The 20472-nt window shown below is 42.6% G+C and overlaps 1 protein-coding gene across 1 annotated transcript; it reads right to left on the bottom strand.

Annotated features, from left to right (window-relative positions):
* Window positions 1-16599: 16599 nt before the first annotated feature.
* Window positions 16600-19927, bottom strand: LOC145431765 (uncharacterized). Its single transcript, XM_080307835.1, has 5 exons — window positions 19815-19927; window positions 19000-19075; window positions 18742-18897; window positions 18204-18293; window positions 16600-17763 (listed from the first exon to the last, which is right to left on the bottom strand). Exons 3-5 carry the CDS (start codon window positions 18844-18846, stop codon window positions 17548-17550), a joined length of 411 nt encoding a protein of 136 aa, XP_080163961.1. The 5' UTR covers window positions 18847-18897; window positions 19000-19075; window positions 19815-19927; the 3' UTR covers window positions 16600-17547.
* Between the last annotated feature and the right edge of the window lie 545 nt (window positions 19928-20472).

The raw sequence follows: 20472 nt of genomic DNA on the forward strand, positions 1-20472 counted from the left end.
CCTAACCTGTGGTTTAGAGGACAAAAGTGAACATCAAAAGCCCTAAAAGTGCCACAAAATATTGAAAATTGTGTCTAGAGTTACAAATATTTAGCAGTTTTGTTTGTTGGTTCGTTGGTTCGTTCATTTGTTGCACAATATTCTATTAATTTCTTCATATTTATGGCTACTTTTTATACCAAGCAGTTTACTTTAGGTAAGCACTTTTATTACAGTAGTTATTGGAATATATATTTAAGTAAGAATGAACCCAATCAGAAAAGCTTGCATCATGTAAACAAAGTGATCATGGGTATGACTGTGGTGCGTTTAAATCCTGGACAAATGAAAGTGAGCATGTACTCTTCCATCTATTATCTCATTTGTCAGTATCCATAATTTTGGTGACCATGCTTGAACATGTGACCTCTATAGGTTTTTAAATAACTGAAATATTATTGGGTGTTTTTGTGTTTGCATCTTTCTTTCTCTCATTCTTGTGTAAGGAAACACATACACACAGGTGCTCAGCAGTACTGCAGCGAAGGCTGATTTCTATGTACACTGGACTTAGAATCTCATGCAGAATATGTAAACAGGACACCTTATCCCATTATTTTATCCAGCACTCGTGTAAATACTTTGGTGGTGGTACTCATCAATTATATCTGGACAGGAAACATTTGGCTTGTGTAACCACAGCAACTGTTGAGTTCTTTAATCCTCTGAAGCCAAAATGAGTGAGCCGAGTGTGTCCTGAGACTCTTGGATCATTAACACTTACTGAAACAACCTCGCATGTTTAGCCATAACACACCCACATGTAAACCTATCAGCAATCTTGGCTTTCCTTGTGACCACATACATGGACATAAGAGGCATCAATAATGTGTCACCCTTTCCAGAACTGATTCCTGCTAAATTTCAGCACCGATTTCAATGCTTTTTGGCATGCCACTGAGCATAATGAACATATGATGGTTTAACATCATTACGTAAGACAAGAGATCACTCTGGTACACCGTATAGAGTTTCACTAAAGCCTAATCTCCAAAATGGCATGGTAAATCTGGATATTGACATGTAATTGGTTCACTGACACATTTGCATGCCATCAATTAGCAGTGTGAGGTATCAGATTAAGTTGTTCTAACAGGGAAATTAGGCAGACTAAGGTTTAAATGACCCGGAGGAAACTCTGTGGTGGTCGAGTCTTCCTTTGTAAAATAAATAAAGACAGAGTAGTTTATTTTTACTGTGGCTAAACAGGAGAGAGGGGGAGAAAAGAGTAAAGGAGAGGAAAAAAGAAGAGATGGTGGTTTGTTTTCATTGTGACAAAATGGGATTGTTTTTAGTCTGCAGTGTTTGGAATTGAAGTTATCTCCTGTGTCAGCCAGAATAAAAGCAACAAAAAAAATGACAGAGATAGAAAGAGAAGGTGGCCGGAGCGACAGGAAGGTGTAACACAAGGAGGGAAGTGCTAAAGGCAAGAGGAAGAAAGAGAGGGGAAGAGAAAAAAAGAGAGTATTGGCTCATATGTTCATGTTTCGTGTTGGGAAATCAGAGGATTGCTACAGCCTACTCTGAAACCGAATCCCTTTAAAAGTGTCTGACAATACTCTGTTGCTGTTGACGCATTCACAGCATAACAGCGTCACTGCGTTAATTGATCCCTGCATTGTGTGCAGAAAAAAAAAGATTTTCTTGCTTTGTGCTGGGAAACATGTGGTTTCACCAATGTTCTGCAAATAATGGCTCTGATTACTGAGCTGTTGTGACAGATATTACATAACTGTTATACAGTTTTTGTAATTTTTGTGATGATGCAGATTCAGTTTCTCATCAGAAGAGAATAAGACTATAGATGACAAAACCTTTAACGATAATGACATTGCCTTTGGCCCAGTGTAAATATTTAAACTGTAAAGGACTGAATGTCACCATTTGTCAGCATGTTACGTCTCTTCTGAAAGTTCTAAACTGCAGCTTACTGAATTTGATGCAGCAAAAATAAAGCACAACAAATGTTTTAGAAAATCTGATGTGAGAAGGACCAACTGGCCTGACTGTGAAAATGTTCGCTCATTGTGTAACAACTTACAATTACAATGCATTAGACAATGAGCATACCATGGAAAAGACATTGTAAGGACAAGATTTTATTTTTTTTATTCAATGTGACTCAAAAAGGATGACCACTGACTTATCAATAAAGCACTTACAGAAAGTTATTTTCCCATAGACTTCTGAAGGACAGTGAGTCTTTTTGTAACCCCAGCTATCACCATCTGGTGAATTTGACATAGAATGCAGGTTTAGGAGCTGGCTTTTTCCAACCCAGAAGCTATGTCCATGTTTTATACTTTCTATGATCTTCAGAGTTAGGCCTGCTTTCAGAAAAAAATAGCCAACTGGAGCAATAACATAGCAGTAAGTTAAAGTATGTTGCAAAAAGATAACAATGGTGCGTATGGAATAAAATAAAATACATTTTAGATGCATGTTTAGAGGTCCCTCCCACATTGGTTTCAACTGATACCTATTTTTAAATTTCACTGGGCAAGCAGTGTCTGCTTTGCTTGCCCCGGTGGAAAGCCACTGGTGGACACTAATACAGGTATGTGGACTGAAAAAAGAAGTTGTATCCTTTCCCCACCTCCTTCCGGTCTATAATGTGAACGTTTGCAAAGTTAAAAGCCTCAGTAAAGCTGTTTGCAAAAGGATAGCTCTAGATCAGAATGACTAATATGAGAACACCAGACAGATATCAGTGAGACAAGACACATGTATTTTCTGCATGAAAATCCCTGTGATATATATACATGAAACAAAAAAACTCCCACAAACACCCAGCACGCCCCTGCGGGCAGTTAATCCTCCAAGCTCGCATCCTCTACCAGAGACCTGGGAGCTTGAGGGTCCTGCGCAGTATCTTAGCTGTTCCCAGGACTGCACTCTTCTGGACAGAGATCTCCGATGATGGTTCCTCGTCTCCCTCCTCTTTCTTGGGTTTCTGCTGCCTGAGGTATTCACTGAGCACTCGGTCAGTTGGGGCCATCTTCCCAATGTATTCTTGGATGTTCGTTGTCTCATCCTGGACTGTGGTGCTGACACTCACCAGTCCCCGGCCCCCTTCCTTCCACTTAGCATACAGCCTCAGGGTGCTGGACTTGGGGTGAAACCCTCCATGCATGGTAAGGAGCTTTCTTGTCTTTATGTCAGTGGCTTCTATCTCCTCCTATGCCGAACAGCAGTGGGGACAGAGCATCTCCTTGGTAGATCCCGCACTTGATGGTGACTTGTGCTATGGGCATGGAGTTGGCCTCTAGTGTTGTACACCACATCCCCATTGAGTTCCTGATGAAGGTTCTCAGGGTCCTGTTGATCTTATATAGTTCTAGGCATTCCAGGATCCAGGTGTGGGGCATTGAGTAGGCCTTCTTGTAATCAATCCAGGCAGTGCACAGGTTGGTCAGTCTGGTCTTGCAGTCTCGGCTGACTGCTTGGTCTGCCAGTAGCTGGTGTTTTGCGCCTCTGGTATTCTTGCCCATGCTTTTCTGTGCCCCGCTCATGTATTGACCCATGTGCCTGTTCATCTTAGCCGCTATGATGCCTGACAGGAGCTTCCACGTGGTGCTGAGGCAGGTTATTGGTCGGTAGTTGGAGGGGACTGGTCCCTTCTGGGGGTGCTTGAGGATCAGGACTGTCCGGCCTTCAGTTAGCCATTCCGGGTGTCTCTCGTCAACTAGCAGCTGGTTCATTTGTGCTGCCAGGCACTTGTGGAGTGCAGTCAGCTTCTTCAGCCAGTAGGCGTGAACCATGTCAGGGCCTGGTGCTGTCCAATTCTTCATACTGGAGACCCTTTCTTGGATATCTGCCACTGTGATATATATATATATATATATATATATATATATATATATATATATATATATATATATATATATATATATATATTTATCTGGGCAAGAGACGAAAACAGGGCGTTGTTGGAATGCTACTACGCAAGTAACCCCGGCGGAAGGGGCTACATGAATAGGATGACGGACCTATGGATTCTTCGATACCCAACATCCACAATGACGGCGAAACAACTAGTAGCTCAGTGTTCCAACATTCGAAAGAAGGGACTGCTCTCACAGCTAGAGATTGACGAGGTACAACACAAATGCTACGGCAAGGAGGAGTCAGGACGCCAGGTCAGGGGGGAGATATCATCACCCCCACCCGAGATTGGGTACATAGCCCCAAGTGCGATAGGAAAAGGATCGTTGAGTGCGAGAGGAACTGACCTGAAAAGCACTACGGACAATACCTACAACCACGATTACCGACACTAACAAGCTGATCTACAATACGGCAGCAGTGATCAGTGAGATGCTTGGCTACAAGTTGAACAGCCACAAGGGGCAGTACCCTCCATGGAGAAGGAGGCTAGAGGGCAAGATCAAAGTAGCACGGAGGGAGGTTAGCCAACTAACGGAGTTGCAGAAAGGTGCGACAAAGAAGGTGCATAAGAAATACAGCAAGCTGTCCATACCTGAGGCCTTGGAAACTGCCAAGCAAAGACTCACAGCCTTGGCCAGCCGCTTGAGGAGGTACACCAGAGAGATAGAAGGCAGGAGAATAAACCAGCTGTTCTCCACAGAACCAGCAAAGGTGTACTCTCAGTGGCAAGGGAACAATAATAAGAGAACAGCACCACCAAGGCTGGAGACGGAGCAATACTGGAAGAGCATATGGGAGAAGGACGCAACCCATAACGGCAATGCTCAGTGGCTAGTGGATCTGAGGGCAGACCACAGCGACCTCCCTGAACAGGGTCCAGTAACCATCACAGTGGCAGATATCCAAGAAAGGGTCTCCAGTATGAAGAGTTGGACAGCACCAGGGCCCGACATGGTTCACGCCTACTGGCTAAAGAAGCTGACTGCACTCCACGAGCGTCTGGCAGCACAAATGAACCAGCTGCTAGTTAACGAGAGACACCCGGAATGGCTAACCGAAGGTCGGACGGTCCTGATCCCCAAGGACCCCAAGAAGGGACCGGTCCCCTCCAACTACCGACCAATAACCTGCCTCAGTACTACATGGAAGCTCCTGTCAGGCATCATATCGGCTAAGATGAACAGGCACATGGGTCAATACATGAGTGGGACACAGAAAGGAATTGGCAAGAATACCAGAGGCGCAAAACACCAGCTACTGGTAGACAGAACAGTCAGCCGAGACTGCAAGACCAGACTGACCAACCTGTGCACTGCCTGGATTGATTACAAGAAGGCCTATGACTCAATGCCCCACAGCTGGATACTGGAATGCCTAGAATTGTACAAGATCAATGGGACCCTAAGAGCCTTCATCAGGAACTCAATGGGGATGTGGCGTACAACACTAGAGGCCAACTCCAAGCCCATAGCACAAGTCACCATCAAGTGCGGGATCTACCAAGGAGATGCTCTGTCCCCACTGCTGTTCTGCATAGGCCTGAACCCCCTCAGTGAGATCATTAACAAGACTGGCTACGGATACCGACTATGGAACGGAGCAGTTGTCAGCCACCTCCTGTACATGGATGACATCAAGCTGTATGCCAAGAGTGAACGAGACATCGATTCACTGATCCACACTACCAGGCTATACAGCAATGACATTGGAATGTCGTTCGGACTGGAGAAGTGTAGTCGGATGGTAACAAAGAGAGGGAAGGTAGTCAGAACTGAGGAGATTGAACTACCAGAAGGCAACATTGCAGACATAGAGGACAGTTACAAGTACCTGGGGATCCCGCAGGCAAATGGGAACCATGAAGAGGCCGCTAGAAAGGCTGCAACCACCAAGTACCTGCAGAGGGTCAGGCAAGTCCTGAGGAGTCAGCTGAATGGTAAGAACAAGATCCGGGCCATCAACACGTACGCCCTGCCCGTGATCAGGTACCCTGCTGGGGTAATAGGCTGGCCAAAGGAGGAGATAGAAGCCACTGACATAAAGACAAGAAAGCTCCTTACCATGCATGAAGGGTTTCACCCCAAGTCCAGCACCCTGAGGCTGTACGCTAAGCGGAAGGAAGGGGGCCGGGGACTGGTGAGTGTCAGCACCACAGTCCAGGATGAGACAACGAACATCCAAGAATACATTGGGAAGATGGCCCCAACTGACCGAGTGCTCAGTGAATACCTCAGGCAGCAGAAACCCAAGAAAGAGGAGGGAGACGAGGAACCATCATGGAAGGACAGGCCCCTGCACGGTATGTACCACCGGCAGATAGAGGAGGTGGCTGATATCCAGAAATCCTACCAGTGGCTGGACAAAGCTGGACTGAAAGACAGCACAGAGGCACTAATCATGGCAGCACAAGAACAAGCTCTGAGTACAAGATCCATAGAGGCTGGGGTCTATCACACCAGGCAAGACCCCAGGTGCAGGCTGTGTAAAGATGCCCCAGAGACAATCCAGCACATAACAGCAGGGTGCAAGATGCTAGCAGGCAAGGCATACATGGAACGCCATAACCAAGTGGCCGGCATAGTGTACAGGAACATCTGTGCCGAGTATAACCTGGAAGTCCCGAGGTCAAAGTGGGAGATGCCCCCAAGGGTGGTGGAGAATGACCGAGCTAAGATCCTGTGGGACTTCCAGATACAGACGGACAAAATGGTGGTGGCTAACCAACCGGACATAGTGGTGGTAGACAAACAGAAGAAGACGGCCGTAGTGATCGATGTAGCGGTTCCGAATGACAGCAATATCAGGAAGAAGGAACACGAGAAGCTGGAGAAATACCAAGGGCTCAGAGAAGAGCTCGAGAGAATGTGGAGGGTGAAGGTAACGGTGGTCCCCGTGGTAATCGGAGCACTAGGTGCGGTGACTCCCAAGCTAGGCGAGTGGCTCCAGCAGATCCCGGGAATAACATCGGAGATCTCTGTCCAGAAGAGCGCAGTCCTGGGAACAGCTAAGATACTGCGCAGGACCCTCAAGCTCCCAGGCCTCTGGTAGAGGACCCGAGCTTGAAGGATAAACCGCCCGCAGGGGCGTGCTGGGTGTTTTATATATATATATATATATATATATATATATATATATATATATATATACTACAAGCAACGCCACAGTGACGTTGCTTGTAGTCCAGGTAAGATAAAATAAACACAAAAATATCAATCTGCATCTAAAGTTTTGATATAATAAGACTAAGGTTACTTATATTTCTCAACGGCTCTTTTTATTTCTTCTCTCAAAGTGCACCTCTAATACTGCTGCCCTTGCAGATGCTGTTTTTACCCTTAACGAGGCCAACTGTAGTCTGTAAAAACTAAACTGTTTCAGACATGAACTTCATAGATAGACAATTTCCACAGTTGTTCTTTCTCACATGTAGAGCACAGCAGGAATCAGCCGGCTTCAAACAACCTCCCTGTAGTTGGGAAGTACTTTGGCTGCTTGGCTTCATTTTGTTTGCGTGTGAATCAAAAACACATTGTAAAATGCTTTGTGCTACCTACCAAAGATTAAAAAGCACCAAATAAGCATGGGCCATTAATCATTTGCTATTACTGCTTTTGACCATGTGTTGACCAGCTTTACTCACAACATGTAAGTAAGAATATTTGCTTCCTTTTTTTCTTTACCATCAATATGTGTATGACTTTGAGTGTTTGACCTCAGTTAAGAATAAACCTCATTGGCACTGATCAGATAGTTATTTTTGATCACCTTGAGGTGCTTCAAATCAGATCTAATTACTCCCATACAGTGCAGTGTAACCAATATAGCCTGAAATTGATACTTCCAAGTATTAATATGATAATACACTCATTATAGTACATTTTACTGGTCCATCTTTCCAAACCACAAACCTTTGATTTGAATTAAATGGTTTAATGTTCACAAGATTTTTTGGGATAGAGAACTTACCTCGTATACTGTTTTTATCAAATCTGTTTAGCAATTATCTGTGAATAATGACTTCCTTGAACTAAATGTCTTTGAATGAAATGTTGCAACTTTTTAAAACCTAGATCTTGCTCTAAATGAAAACTTTATTGCTGCTTAATGTACTCTCTCAAAGATAGTTTCACCAAGTCATGGTTCTAATTATAGAAAGTCATATTAAGAGTACAGTTGTGTAACTTAATTACATCTGGGCTGCTTGTAAAGCTCCAAATACTGTGCTGATCACCAGGTTAAAACCAGGAAGGTCAGATTTTGACAGTTGGTGCCCAGACATGGCTGTGACCTTTAACCACTGCTGCGCTGCTGGATACCTGGAACAACAAAGGAATCTGGGCAAATCATTTCTACCCAAAGAGGGAACATTACATAGTACAGGGTGGGCCATTTATATGGATACACCGTAATAAAATGGGAATGGTTGGTGATATTAAAGTCCTGTTTGTGGCACATTAGTATATGTGAGGGGGCAAACTCCTCAAGATGCGTGGTGGCCATTTAGAAGTCAGCCATCTTGGATACAACTTTTATTTTTTTCAATAGGAAGAGGGCCATGTGACACATCAAACTTATTGGTAATGTCATAAGAAAAACGATGGTGCGCTTGGTTTCAACATAACTTTATTCTTTCATGAGTTATTTACAAGTTTCTGACCACTTATAAAATGTGTTCAATGTGCTGCCCATTGTGTTGGATTGTCAATGCAACCTTCTTCTCCCACTCTTCACACACTGATAGCAACACCGCAGGAGAAATGACAGCACAGGCATCCAGTATCCGTAGTTTCAGGTGCTGCACATCTCGTATCTTCACACCATCGACAATTGCCTTCAGATGACCCCAAAGATAAAAGTCTAAGGGGGTCAGATCGGGAGACCTTGGGGGCCATTCAACTGGCCCAGGACAACCAATCCACTTTCCAGGAAACTGTTCATCTAGGAATGCTCGAACCTGGCACCCATAATGTGGTGGTGCACCATCTTGCTGGAAAAAACTCAGGGAACGTGCCAGCTTCAGTGCATAAAGAGGGAAACACTTCATCATGTAGCAATTTCAAATATCAAGTGGCCTTGAGGTTTCCATTGATGAAGAATGGACCCACTATCGTTGTACCCCATATACCACACCAAACCCTCACTTTTGTTGTTCCAACAGTCTTGGAGGGATCCATCCAATGTGGGTTAGTGTCAGACCAATAGCGGTGGTTTTGTTTGTTAACTTCACCATTCTCATAAAAGTTTGCCTCATCACTGAACAAAATCTTCTGCGTGAACTGAGGGTCCTGTTCCAGTTTTTGTTTTGCCCATTCTGTGCACCGATCTGGGTCATCCTCGTTGAGATGCTGCAGTAGATGGAGTTTGTAAGGGTGCCATTTGTGATTAGCTAATATCCGCCGAAGGGATGTTCGACTAATGCCACTCTCCAGTGACATGCGGCGAGTGCTACGCTGTGGGCTCTTGCTGAATGAAGCTAGGACAGCCACTGATGTTTCTTCATTAGTGACAGTTTTCTTGCATCCACATTTTGACAAATCCAACACTGAACCAGTTTCACGAAACTTAGTAAGCAGTTTGCTGACTGTAGCATGGGAGATGGGTGGTCTCGTAGGGTGTCTTGCATTGAAATCTGCTGCAATGACCCGGTTACTGCGTTCACCAGATATCAACACAATTTCGATCCGCTCCTCATGTGTTAACCTCTTCGACATGTCAATGGCTGTGAACAAAGACAAACTTGTAAATAACTCATGAAAGAATAAAGTTATGTTGAAACCAAGCACACCATTGTTTTTCTTGTGACATTACCAATAAGTTTGATGTGTCACATGACCCTCTTCCTATTGAAAAAACAAAAGTTGTATCCAAGATGGCCGACTTCTAAATGGCCACCATGGTCACCACCCATCTTGAGGAGTTTGTCCCCTCACATATACTAATGTGCCACAAACAGGACTTTAATATCACCAACCATTCCCATGTTATTACGGTGTATCCATATAAATGGCCCACCCTGTACTATGTAGTGGGATTCCTCTCAATAAAGGGAAATCCTAAGGGGTTTATTAAAGAAAACAGGGTGAAGTAGGGCTAGCAGAAATGTAACAGACTGATTTTTTTTTTTTTTTTTTTTTGCCCTAGGGTATGATTTGCCCAGGCTAACAACTTCTTATTTTATGACCCAGATTACACAGACTGGGCCTACTGTAACTTGTTTGAAGCAGGGAGCGATCATATTTGGGATACTTGCCAGCATACTTTACAATTTATATCTATACAAAGCAGTTTGACGTCTTCCTCACAGAAACTGAAACAGTCCCTATCCAGGTCTTAATGAAATTACTTTTTTTTTTTGCCTGTCCCGTTTGGCTCTTTTGCCATCAGAATTGTTGTCTAAAGGCAAACAAAGATGCCCAACAGATTTACTTTACCAAATTGACCATCCCAGCCTTGCCGTAATGGTCCATTTGATTCACCTTTTATTGTTTATTTTATTTTCACTTACTGAATACGGGACAGACTTGACTGGGGGAAAGAAGGGGAGAAAGAAAGAGGGAAAGAGAAACAGCTGAGAAGAGGGACGGGGGAGAAGGGCAAAAAACAAAAACCAACAGAACGGGCAGAGAAAAAAAAAAGCATATATCGATCACCTGGATCACCTGCTGAGAAAGAAAAAAGAAAACAAGCAGAAGAGAACAAGAGTAATAGAATAAACAACATCACAATGATATATGGGAATATGACAGTAAATACTAAATATTAAACATTATTGTGCAGCACATAAGATCAACAGAACACAGTGTGCTTTGAGGTAGGAGCCAAAAAGGGTGTAGTTTGTGGGTGTGATCACCCGTGTGTACACCTGTGAGCATGGACGCGCTTGTTTTTTGTTTTTTAAAAGGTTCCTTCATGTAATAATCTGCTAGAGGGTGTGGGGGGGCCACAGCCCCGTCCTCCAGGGCATGAAGCAGGTATGGAGGAGATCAAAACTCCAGACATCCAGAGGCCCCCAGAACACAAGAGACCAAGGAAGACCAACAGAGGGGCAGCTGCGCCACTGTCCCAGAAAGAGCTGAGGGCTCACTCAGCAGCCGCGGAGCAGAAGCCAGGGGGAGTTGCAGTGACGCGCCCGTGAGCTCCGCCGGCAGCCAGCCGTGCCTGAATGACCGAGCCCCAGGCCGAGAGGCCGGGGGCACCCCACCTCCGAAGTGGCCCGAGCGAGCCCCAGGCTCCAGGCCCCGATAAGCGGCCGCCAAGGAGTGAGCCGGTGTGTACCTGGACGCCCATCCCCGGACACAAAGAACCACTAACGCACCGATGTCTGAGGGAGTCCGCCACTGGCAGGGGAAGTGGTGGTAGGGGGAGATAGGCCTCCAAACCTTGGAGGGCCTGAGATGTCCCCAGAGAGGTGGCGCCTGACACCCAACCTGACATATAGACACAGACGTACAGGCACGCACAGATACAAACATCCATTCCCACCCTCATGCTCTCATATGCACTTACTCCACACTCAACCAACATGGAGACAGACATAAAGAGACGCTGTACACACGATCACACTCCCCAAGCGTACTCTACAAACCGGGTCTAGGTACCCTTGCCCCTGGAGGGGGGAACTGCACCCAGACCCAGGTGGTGTTTCCCTTTTCCCTGCGGTGGGGGTAGGCAGACCGCCCCGACTCCGCAGCAGCAGGAAGGCCCCATACTCCAGACCGCAGTCGGACGGCCAACTCCTCCTCCTAGCCCCCCCGCTCCAGCAGGTCGCAGAGAATGGGGGTGAGAGAAGACTCCAAACCTCCCTCCACCCGATCATTGTAGTGTTGATGCATGTGTGTTCTAAGGTGCATTTAAAACCCAGGAGGGCATGGAGCTGCCTGCCAGAGAGCAGCAGGTAAGCGCATGGTCCCTCCTGCTAGCCCTCAATGTCTACGTGTATTTAAAATTGAGAGGTGGGCAACGACGTGTATCGTGCCCACCCCCAAGATCCTATATGTATGTGTAATGAGAGTGTGAGTAATGTGAATGTCTAAGTTGTGGGATAAAATTGAGGCAGAGGCAGCCAGAAGGGGACAGAGGGGGGGGGGGGGGGGGTAGCCTCCTCTGCACCCTGGTGACATACCCCTACTCCAAGGTCCTGCATGTGTGGGTGGTTGTGGTGGAGCGGGAAGAGGGAGGCAGCTGGAGATGGGGAGGGAAGGAAGGGAGGGGCAAGTGACCCCTCCCTGGGGCCAGCTCCCCCGCTGACCCCAGAAGGCACCCCCATACTCCGCGACCTGCCAGGGAAAGGGGGCCCAGGCCCATCCAGACCGGGGCCCAGTGCAGCAGCGCCTCCCGGCCCCACAGAGCCCAGGACAGTCCACCCAACCCCACCACAGAGAAAACTGCACCCACCCCACCATCCACTCATCTTCCAGACTACATAAGACAATAAACACCCAGGCTGAGATCTTCCTCCACCTCTCCTGTATCTCCCCCTCCTGCAGAGGGAGCTCCTGAGGAGAGGAAAGCTCCTGCAAGATGTGACAATCTCCCCCACCAGTTGAAGAGCCCCCCAGGTGGCTCGATGCACCGGCGGCACCCTGCTCCAGGGCTGGGCCCCCATGCACCCACCCGCCCACAACCCCGGCAACACACCAACCAGGACCCAAGCCCCCGAGGCCCGGTCCGGGTCCCAGCCCAGAGACGGAGCGCCCCCAGAACCTCACGCCCATCCCGGACCCACCGGGATGGTGGGTCCGGGAATGAAATTACTAAGTGTTTAAAATCAAGCCATGATAGATATTGGTGAGGGCTTTTTTTAATATAAAATGTAGCAGTTTCCCATGCTCACACAAGAAAAGGTTTCTAACATTTCTTTTGACAATTTCTAAAATTTTGACATAATCCAATCCTCTCCTATTTCCAGGGTAGATTCTGCACATGACTTGAAAAATGTACAGTGGTTTAAAAATGTTCACTTCTTGAAGTAAAACAGGGCTGCAGACAAGTACAGTATCATTGGAGCATCTCAAATCTTAGCCACACCTTTTAAATATTTGCCTTGGCCCCATTTCTTGCATGTTCTGGATCATTATTGAATCTGTCTTTTATCAATCAGTGAAAGAAATCAATTTGCTGACCAGAACGTGTATGTTAAACCTCCAATGAACCACGACTGCTGAAACCAAATCTATCCTGAGAGCCATGATCTGTAAAATCTCCGCCCCCAGAGAGGCCTATTTCCAGATTGATGATGATAAGTGTCCACATTTAGGAAGACATTCATTAGTCTGCAACGTGAGTTTTCACTTGACTGAACAATGTGTGAGGTTGTGTGCTGCTTTTTGTCCAATATATGACATTATTATTATGTTCTGTTTTAATGAAACTAAATACATATTAAATTGTCATTTTCCTGTCTGACAAGACAAAACTAAACTTAGAACCTTTAGTATAATTTTATTCTTTCAGTTTCTGTCCATGCTCAGCTGCATAAACAAAAGGGTGCATTATTTAGTGGAGAAACAGGAGTTCAATTTAATCTAGCATTTCACAAAAATTCAGTTTTTTGGTTTTGTTTTTCAAATCTGAAATTTGCACAAATATAACAGTGATTTGATTAAAGCCAGTGGTGCTATTGTAGGGTGTTCCTCCCTTATAAAATTCCCCTTCAAAGTTAAATATCTCCTTTAAATAACTTTAAATAAGTAATAAGACATAGCGAGGTGATTTAGGTGTAATTTAATTTAGTTATCACAACCCAAACGCAATTGTGTCCTAGGTCAGTATTCAAAAGTACTAGAAGAGGCTGACTTCATGCCAAGTTTTAAGCTTATGTGAGCAGATCCTCTTTTTCAGTGGAACTGTGGTCTAGTTCCTTTAACCTCTGACCTGACAAATCAGAGTTTTACAGCCATGTGAAATGTCATGGCTGGGATTTATGCTATAATTACCCCCAAAACAACCTATGAGCTTGTTGTTTTTAGCAAGTTTTGTATGTCGGAGCAAACCTGTTGTCAGAACCCCAACAAATCTGAGCTGAAGGTTCCCACGTCACATCACCAGCACCTTTACGAATAAGACTTAATAATTAACCTAATGACAAATCATTCCAAATAGCTTGCTTTCTCTTTGGTCTGAATACAATCTTTTTTCTTTTTTTGTTTGTCTTATTCAAATTTGACTTTTTCCCTCATACTCATATATTAGATTTAAAATGCTGGTCTCTGGAAACACAGCAGATGGCAGGCAGAGACAAAAAAGTAAGAAAGTAAAGAGTCAATGACTGAAGTTTTTGAGTCAGAGAAAATTAATGTGAAAGATTAGATGACCTTAGGAGACCTGAATGCCACAGAGTGTGGGATCAGCGGGTTGGTCACGAGGGTTAGGGGAGGTGTGGGAGGGGGCAGCTGGAACCTCTGGATTAGTGATTACTGCAGGCAGTAGTTCATCTCACTGTGGACAGCTGCAGTTTGTCCACTCTGACCTCTGAATGAAATACCTGCACGTCGACAGCGTGGCCTATATTCTCTCTGCTTTATCTCCACCAGCCCTGCTGGGAGGGGAATGAAAACGAAAGATTGACGGGGTTTTCCTTTAGAGGTTGTGACAGGAGAGGATTGCAAAGGCTTTAACATGAAAGCTGAAAAAACGTAACTTAAATACCACTCCATTATTAGCTGCACATTCCCTTTTGTAAGACGTTGGTTATTACACCATGGCTGCTCTTTAACCTCTTATCACTAACTTAGCAGACCCCACTGAAGAATGACTGATTGCAATGACAGCACTATAATGTGCTGAATTCTCTGTGTGGCACAAAGTAGGAAATGGGGTTCACTTTTGTCAGGGTCGTGGGGAGCAAAGCTCTGATACACTGAAAAAAAGGGATTGACCAACTCTTGGATTTACGTAAGCATCTTGCGTGTATTTAACATAAGTGCCTCATGCTTTAAAGTTAAGTGTAACTATATAGTGTAGAAACTACATGATATGCAGAGAGGCTAGATTAAATTGTTCATATCATGTTCGAGTGAAGTAAGTCAATAACTTACTGCGACACCGCACGGGATTTCAGTCTCGCACGCTTTGGATCGTGGTTTCAGGAAGGCATCCATCTCAGTCAAATCGAGCAGCCGCCTCTAAGTAAATTGGGTGGTTGTTGCATTAAAAAAGTCTAACTTGTAATTTAAACACAATAATTTCATGTTTCTATGAATGTAATTAAATCATGAAGAATCTGTACGAAATTCAACAACTTAATTTATTCTTGTTGAGATGACATGATACAATCTAGTAAGAGTGGTCATGAGTTGCTGAACTCATGAAATTCAAAAGATCGCACGAGATGTCAAACTGTTATAAGAGGCAGACAACTACACACACACCACATGTATGCTATTGCTATTTATTGTGGTTTAACCTGTCAAGGACAAAAACATACAAAAGAATTCTGCATCAAGCCTTGAAATCATAGCTTTCCTCCTTTTGTTAAGTCTCGATTGGTGCCATGGTGGTTAGTGCTGTTGCTTCACGTTAAGAAGGTCTTGGGTTCAAATCCACAATCTGGCTAGTTTGCACTATAGGTTCTCTTTGGGTATTCTGGTTTCATCCCACAGTTAAAAGTCAAGCAGTTGTTAGAGTTAGGTTAATTGGTGATTCTAAATTGCCTGTGAATTTAAGTGCAAATGGTGGTTTGTGATAGACTTGTGAGTTGTCCTGCTTTGTAACCTATCACTTCAGGGTTATTTCCCTGCACCAGAATAACGTTAGGAGGATGGTAGCTATTGTAGATCCATTCAATCTTTATGGTAACCAGACTCTAGACTTTGTTGAACATTATGTAATATGAAGACAGCATGTAGTATTTAAGTGACCAAGTAGTACTGGGGTAAAAGTTATTGAATAGTGTTGAAATAAAATGACAAAATTGTGAAGGATTAAAATATTCCAAGAGCTCAGCATACTTCATCTAAACATGTTTCAATCGTGTTTTATGAACACAAAATGCACATGTTTATTACATATGAAAAAGTTGTGTTGATTTAACTCAATTGTTTAAGTTTCTGCCAAAGCAAAAAATTTGTGTGCAACCAATGTCCACTATTGAATCAAGTAAATCCAACATGGCCTTTTTTTCAGTGTAGTCTTCTCTGCGGGTGCGTTTTGCTTTTTGTCAAATGGTACCAGTGAACAAACGAGTAATGTGTAAACGTGTAAAGCACCATATTTGGACAACCCTTACTCTTGAATCTTATTTACAGTATCATCACCATGTATTGTTAGTTTCTTCACTTCAAGTTCCTCGTTTCATTCGTTGTTGCACTCTAAAAAAAGATCTGCTGGCTTAACGTAAAAAAATTAAGGTAACAATTTGCATGGATCTTTTTAAGTTACTTCAGCTTAGCCACTATAGCGTAAATGCCACAAGAGTTCTCTAGTTAGGCAAACTCTATTCCTTACGTACAAACAACATGATTTGCTTTGTCCTCTACAAGCTTAATTAAGTTGAACCAACTTAATTTTAATTGTTTAAAAAATTACTCCATTTAGTTATTAAAACTTATTTTTTTACTTTTATTCTACTCAGAAATATCCATGCAAATTGTTACCTTAATTTTTTTGAGTACTAATAACTTACAATAACTTATAACTTACAATTATACAATAAATTACACATTGAAATTCCAGTTTTATGATCAAACTGTTTATTAGAACACCAGTCCACCATTCCAGACTCATTGACATTTCAATAGCAGACAAAATTGTTGCCTCCATAAAATAAATGACATAAAACACCCCTGTAAATCTGTCTCAAAAAGACTGAACATTTTGACAGTCATGCTCTGATTCAAGTTTGTTTGTGTTAAAGTGATAGTTTAGGTTTTTTTAAGTATGAAGTACATTGTGAGTGTATTACACACAGTAGACAGCAGTCAGCACATTCCTGCCACCAACACGCACGATAGGCTCAGTTTGTTTGTGTGACTTTGGTAAATCTGAACTAACCCGAACTAACACCAAAGTCACCAAATAACACAATTACACTTACTGATCAAGGCAGCAGGAGACCAGCAACTCCTGTGTGCTGTCAGGTAAAATTGCTGTTTTTGTCCATGGACGCTGGTGGGCCAGAGCGATTGAAACAACAAGCAGTAGAACTTCTCTTTCCTCACAGAAAAGGCTGTCTGATAGCAAAATAAAGCAGTAAACATATTCTTGATATAATGTACATTTAAACTGACATCAGTTTTATTAGGATGGAGGCTCATCTTGCGTGCCGGTGGCCCCGTCTGCTTCTCCGTAGGTGGAGCTTACTGACTGCCATCTACTGTGTGTAATACACTCACAATACATATGTACCTCATATACAGCCTCACTTCAAAAGACCTGAGCTATCCTTTTAAAGTGCATTATTTTTAACTAGGTGTACTTAATGCTCAACGCTCAACTTTACACCTACTGCCTACTGTACAGTATGTAACACAACACATTGCAAACAACAGTGGAACATTTCCCGTTTAATTTGAGGATAGCCTCACTCTTCACATTTTTTAGTACAACAGTTTACTTTTTAGTGACATTACCTTAGGACTGGCTTTCAGATCATCCAGCTCGAGGAATATCTTTTGAAACACTTCAAAAGTGTTTTTCAAAAGTGTTTTTCAGTTCTTTTGGGTAGCTGAGGTTGAGTGCATATATCAGCCCCATTAGCAAGGCACAGGCTCTGGGTACATCCAGGTCTGCTAGGACTTCTGTTCCTTCAAGTATGATCCTTGCGCTGGCTGGATCAGACGTTGTGGCACCTCTGGTTACAATCTTCATCACTTCATTGGTAATATCGCCGCCACCATCCTGGTAGATCAGAATCAATATAAATGTTTTAAGTAATCATACTTATACATGAGAGTAACACAAAATAGGGCTGCAACTAACAATTTTAGTTATCTGATTATGTCTGTGAAGGTTCTCTTTGCAAGCTCCTTTGACGATTATCTGATTAGTTGTTTGGTCCAGAAAATGTCAGAAAATGGTGAAAAATGTCAATGTTTCTCAGAGCCCAATATGATGACCTCAAATGTCAAACATATTCAGTTTGCTGTCATAGAGGAGTAAAGAAACCAGAAACGATTCACATTTATGAAGCTGAAACCAGAGAATTTGGACTTCTTTTTCTAAAATAATTACTTAAACCGATCAATCAATTATCAAAATAGTTGCCGATTAATTTAGAAATCAATTAATAATAGATTAGATCATACCTCTAATACAAAGTATAGTCATGTCTGATTTACCTGCTCTTTGAAGAGATCCTCCTCCTTTTCCCTGAGATACACCACTAAGCCACGGATAGCGACCTCTCGCCTTCTCTCCACAGAATCGTCCTGTGAATAAGAAAAAGAATGTCGAACTGCTCTTCGAGGAGGATGGGTTTTTGATAATTACATCCAAAAAAAAAAAAAAAAAGGATTGACTTTATATGGCCTGAACTGTACCAATTATAGATTTCCAGTGATAATCAAAATAATGAATTGATCATTTCAAAGAGCCATTTCTCTGAAATGATCAATTCATGAACTTGAAAAATCCAGGTAACAAATAGAAAAACTGCAAAATCTTGCAAATTACTCTGCCAATCATGATCCACATCACCTATAATTTGTTTTATTATTAAGTATTTATAGTTTTAATTGATATTTGTGCCTCAAGCTCTAAACAATAATTTGACATAGTTGAGTTGTAAACAGCTACCTTTTAAGACTCAATATCACCTATTGGAAAAAAAAAGTGGATTATCCTATTTGAAATAAACTACATTTCATTCATTCATACCTCTAGCAGCATGTTCTGGATGCGCCGAATGCGCATTTTTGCAGCCCCTCCTCTTGAGGACAGCAAGGACATTATTTTCTGAGAGTACTGGTCCAGCTTTGCCATGAATGTTGTCTCCAGGTTAACAGTGGTGATCCTTCTGAATTCTTGGTTTATCTGTATAAAAAAAAAAAGGCACAAATAGGCACAACATGTTAATGTATACAATTTACTTTAAAAGAATACATACTGCAAATTATCTTATGGAAAAATATTTACCTGAACTGCATCAAAAAGAGCAGGCCATCTTTCTTTCAGGTCATTGATTTTTGGTGCTTGATTGACAACTTCCTGCCTGCGAATGGAGAATGTTATGTTATGTTTCCAAATCAAAGATATTTTTTCTTAAGTGATACAACTGCGCTTATGTATCTGCAGTTAACACCCAAAAGAGCAAAATTATATTTTATGTGCTAATGCACACTCAATGTAATGTCATTAAAACAACTAGTTTATGAATGTTACTTAAGCTCTTTCGTGTGGCGTTTCTACAACATGGCGTTCGCTTCCTCGCCCGCGTTTTTTGACTGAACTTTGACACAGGCTGTTCTTCAGCTAGGGCTCAATTAACAAACTTCAATCTCACATAAAAATAACTCTAGGACTTAAACATCAAAATGCATTGATGTTAAACCGAATGTATACTCAGTAACCTACATTTGTTTAGTCATGAATGTAAAATGGCCCAGCCTTTTGCTGGTCAAACCTTCATCAACGCTGCAACGATTTCAAAGTAGAAAGAAGAAAAACATGTATTACCCTGTCTTTGCAGAGTTAAAACTACTGCTACAGAAGCTCAGTGTCAATTAACACCATTTGGCTGCCACCGTAAAACAAAACTTAACAAAGACTAATGTTACGGTCGAATTACTTCACAAGTTAGCCAGAAGTGTAACGTTACTAGCTTATCACCACCACTCGCCGAGGAAGAGTTTAGTGTTGTGTAAAAAGGATTTCTTGCAGTGCGTGTTGATAGAGTTAAAGTTAGAGTTATTAGCTGCTGTGAATAAAACAAGGCAAAAAATTGTACTCACCACAAAGCTTTAACGTTTGATAACGTTCCGTACAAAATGCCGCTTCTCTGCTTTCTCTCTTTGCCTCCGTTTCTTTCGATCAGTGGTCTGAGAGCACAACATGTCCGGGCAAGTCAGCCTTGTACTCAGCTTTTAAAGGACGCTTACGAGATTTTTAAGTTGTATTAACTGAATACACTTTCATGTTAAGTTAACACAGAAATGTCTGTTCAAAATCGATATATTACTGAGCTAAGACTGTTTTCTTTATTTTCATTTCGACCAACTCATTAAATTAAGTTATCAACTGATTACAATGTGTACATGGAACAAACTTAATTTTTTATGCAGAAAAAGCTATTAATTTTAAGCTTTACTTACTAACCCCATGAATCATTTTTTAGAGTGTGCATTGTTTGCTTGTTTTTACATTTTTGAAAAATCTGTCAATTTTACATCTGAAATAAAAATCAATAGGAATCATTAGAGTTTTATTATTGACCTTTTCACTTTTACAGGAACTTCCAGGAACTTTATAAAAAGTCTAGTGATAAAATCTTTATACACTATCCCATCTCCAGGTTTGTGTTAGCAAAGCGCAGGAGGATTAAATCACAGCTCTGGGAAAAATTCAAACCAACGGAAGCAGGAGAACTAGTGGTGGATGATTTCATGATAT

The sequence above is a fragment of the Astatotilapia calliptera genome, chromosome 11, assembly GCF_964374335.1.
Source record: "Astatotilapia calliptera chromosome 11, fAstCal68.1, whole genome shotgun sequence".
NCBI lineage: Eukaryota > Metazoa > Chordata > Actinopteri > Cichliformes > Cichlidae > Astatotilapia > Astatotilapia calliptera.

What these genes read in the sequence shown, in the direction of transcription:
- LOC145431765 (XM_080307835.1), bottom strand. Translation starts at nt 18,846, where the DNA reads ATGGCAAAGCTGGACCAGTACTCTCAGAAAATAATGTCCTTGCTGTCC. An exon ending in TCCAGAACATGCTGCTAGAG is followed by an intron (nt 18,294 to 18,741) that starts GTATGAATGAAT and finishes TCTTATTCACAG; the next exon opens with GACGATTCTGTGGAGAGAAG. An exon ending in AGGATCTCTTCAAAGAGCAG is followed by an intron (nt 17,764 to 18,203) that starts GTAAATCAGACA and finishes CTGATCTACCAG; the next exon opens with GATGGTGGCGGCGATATTAC.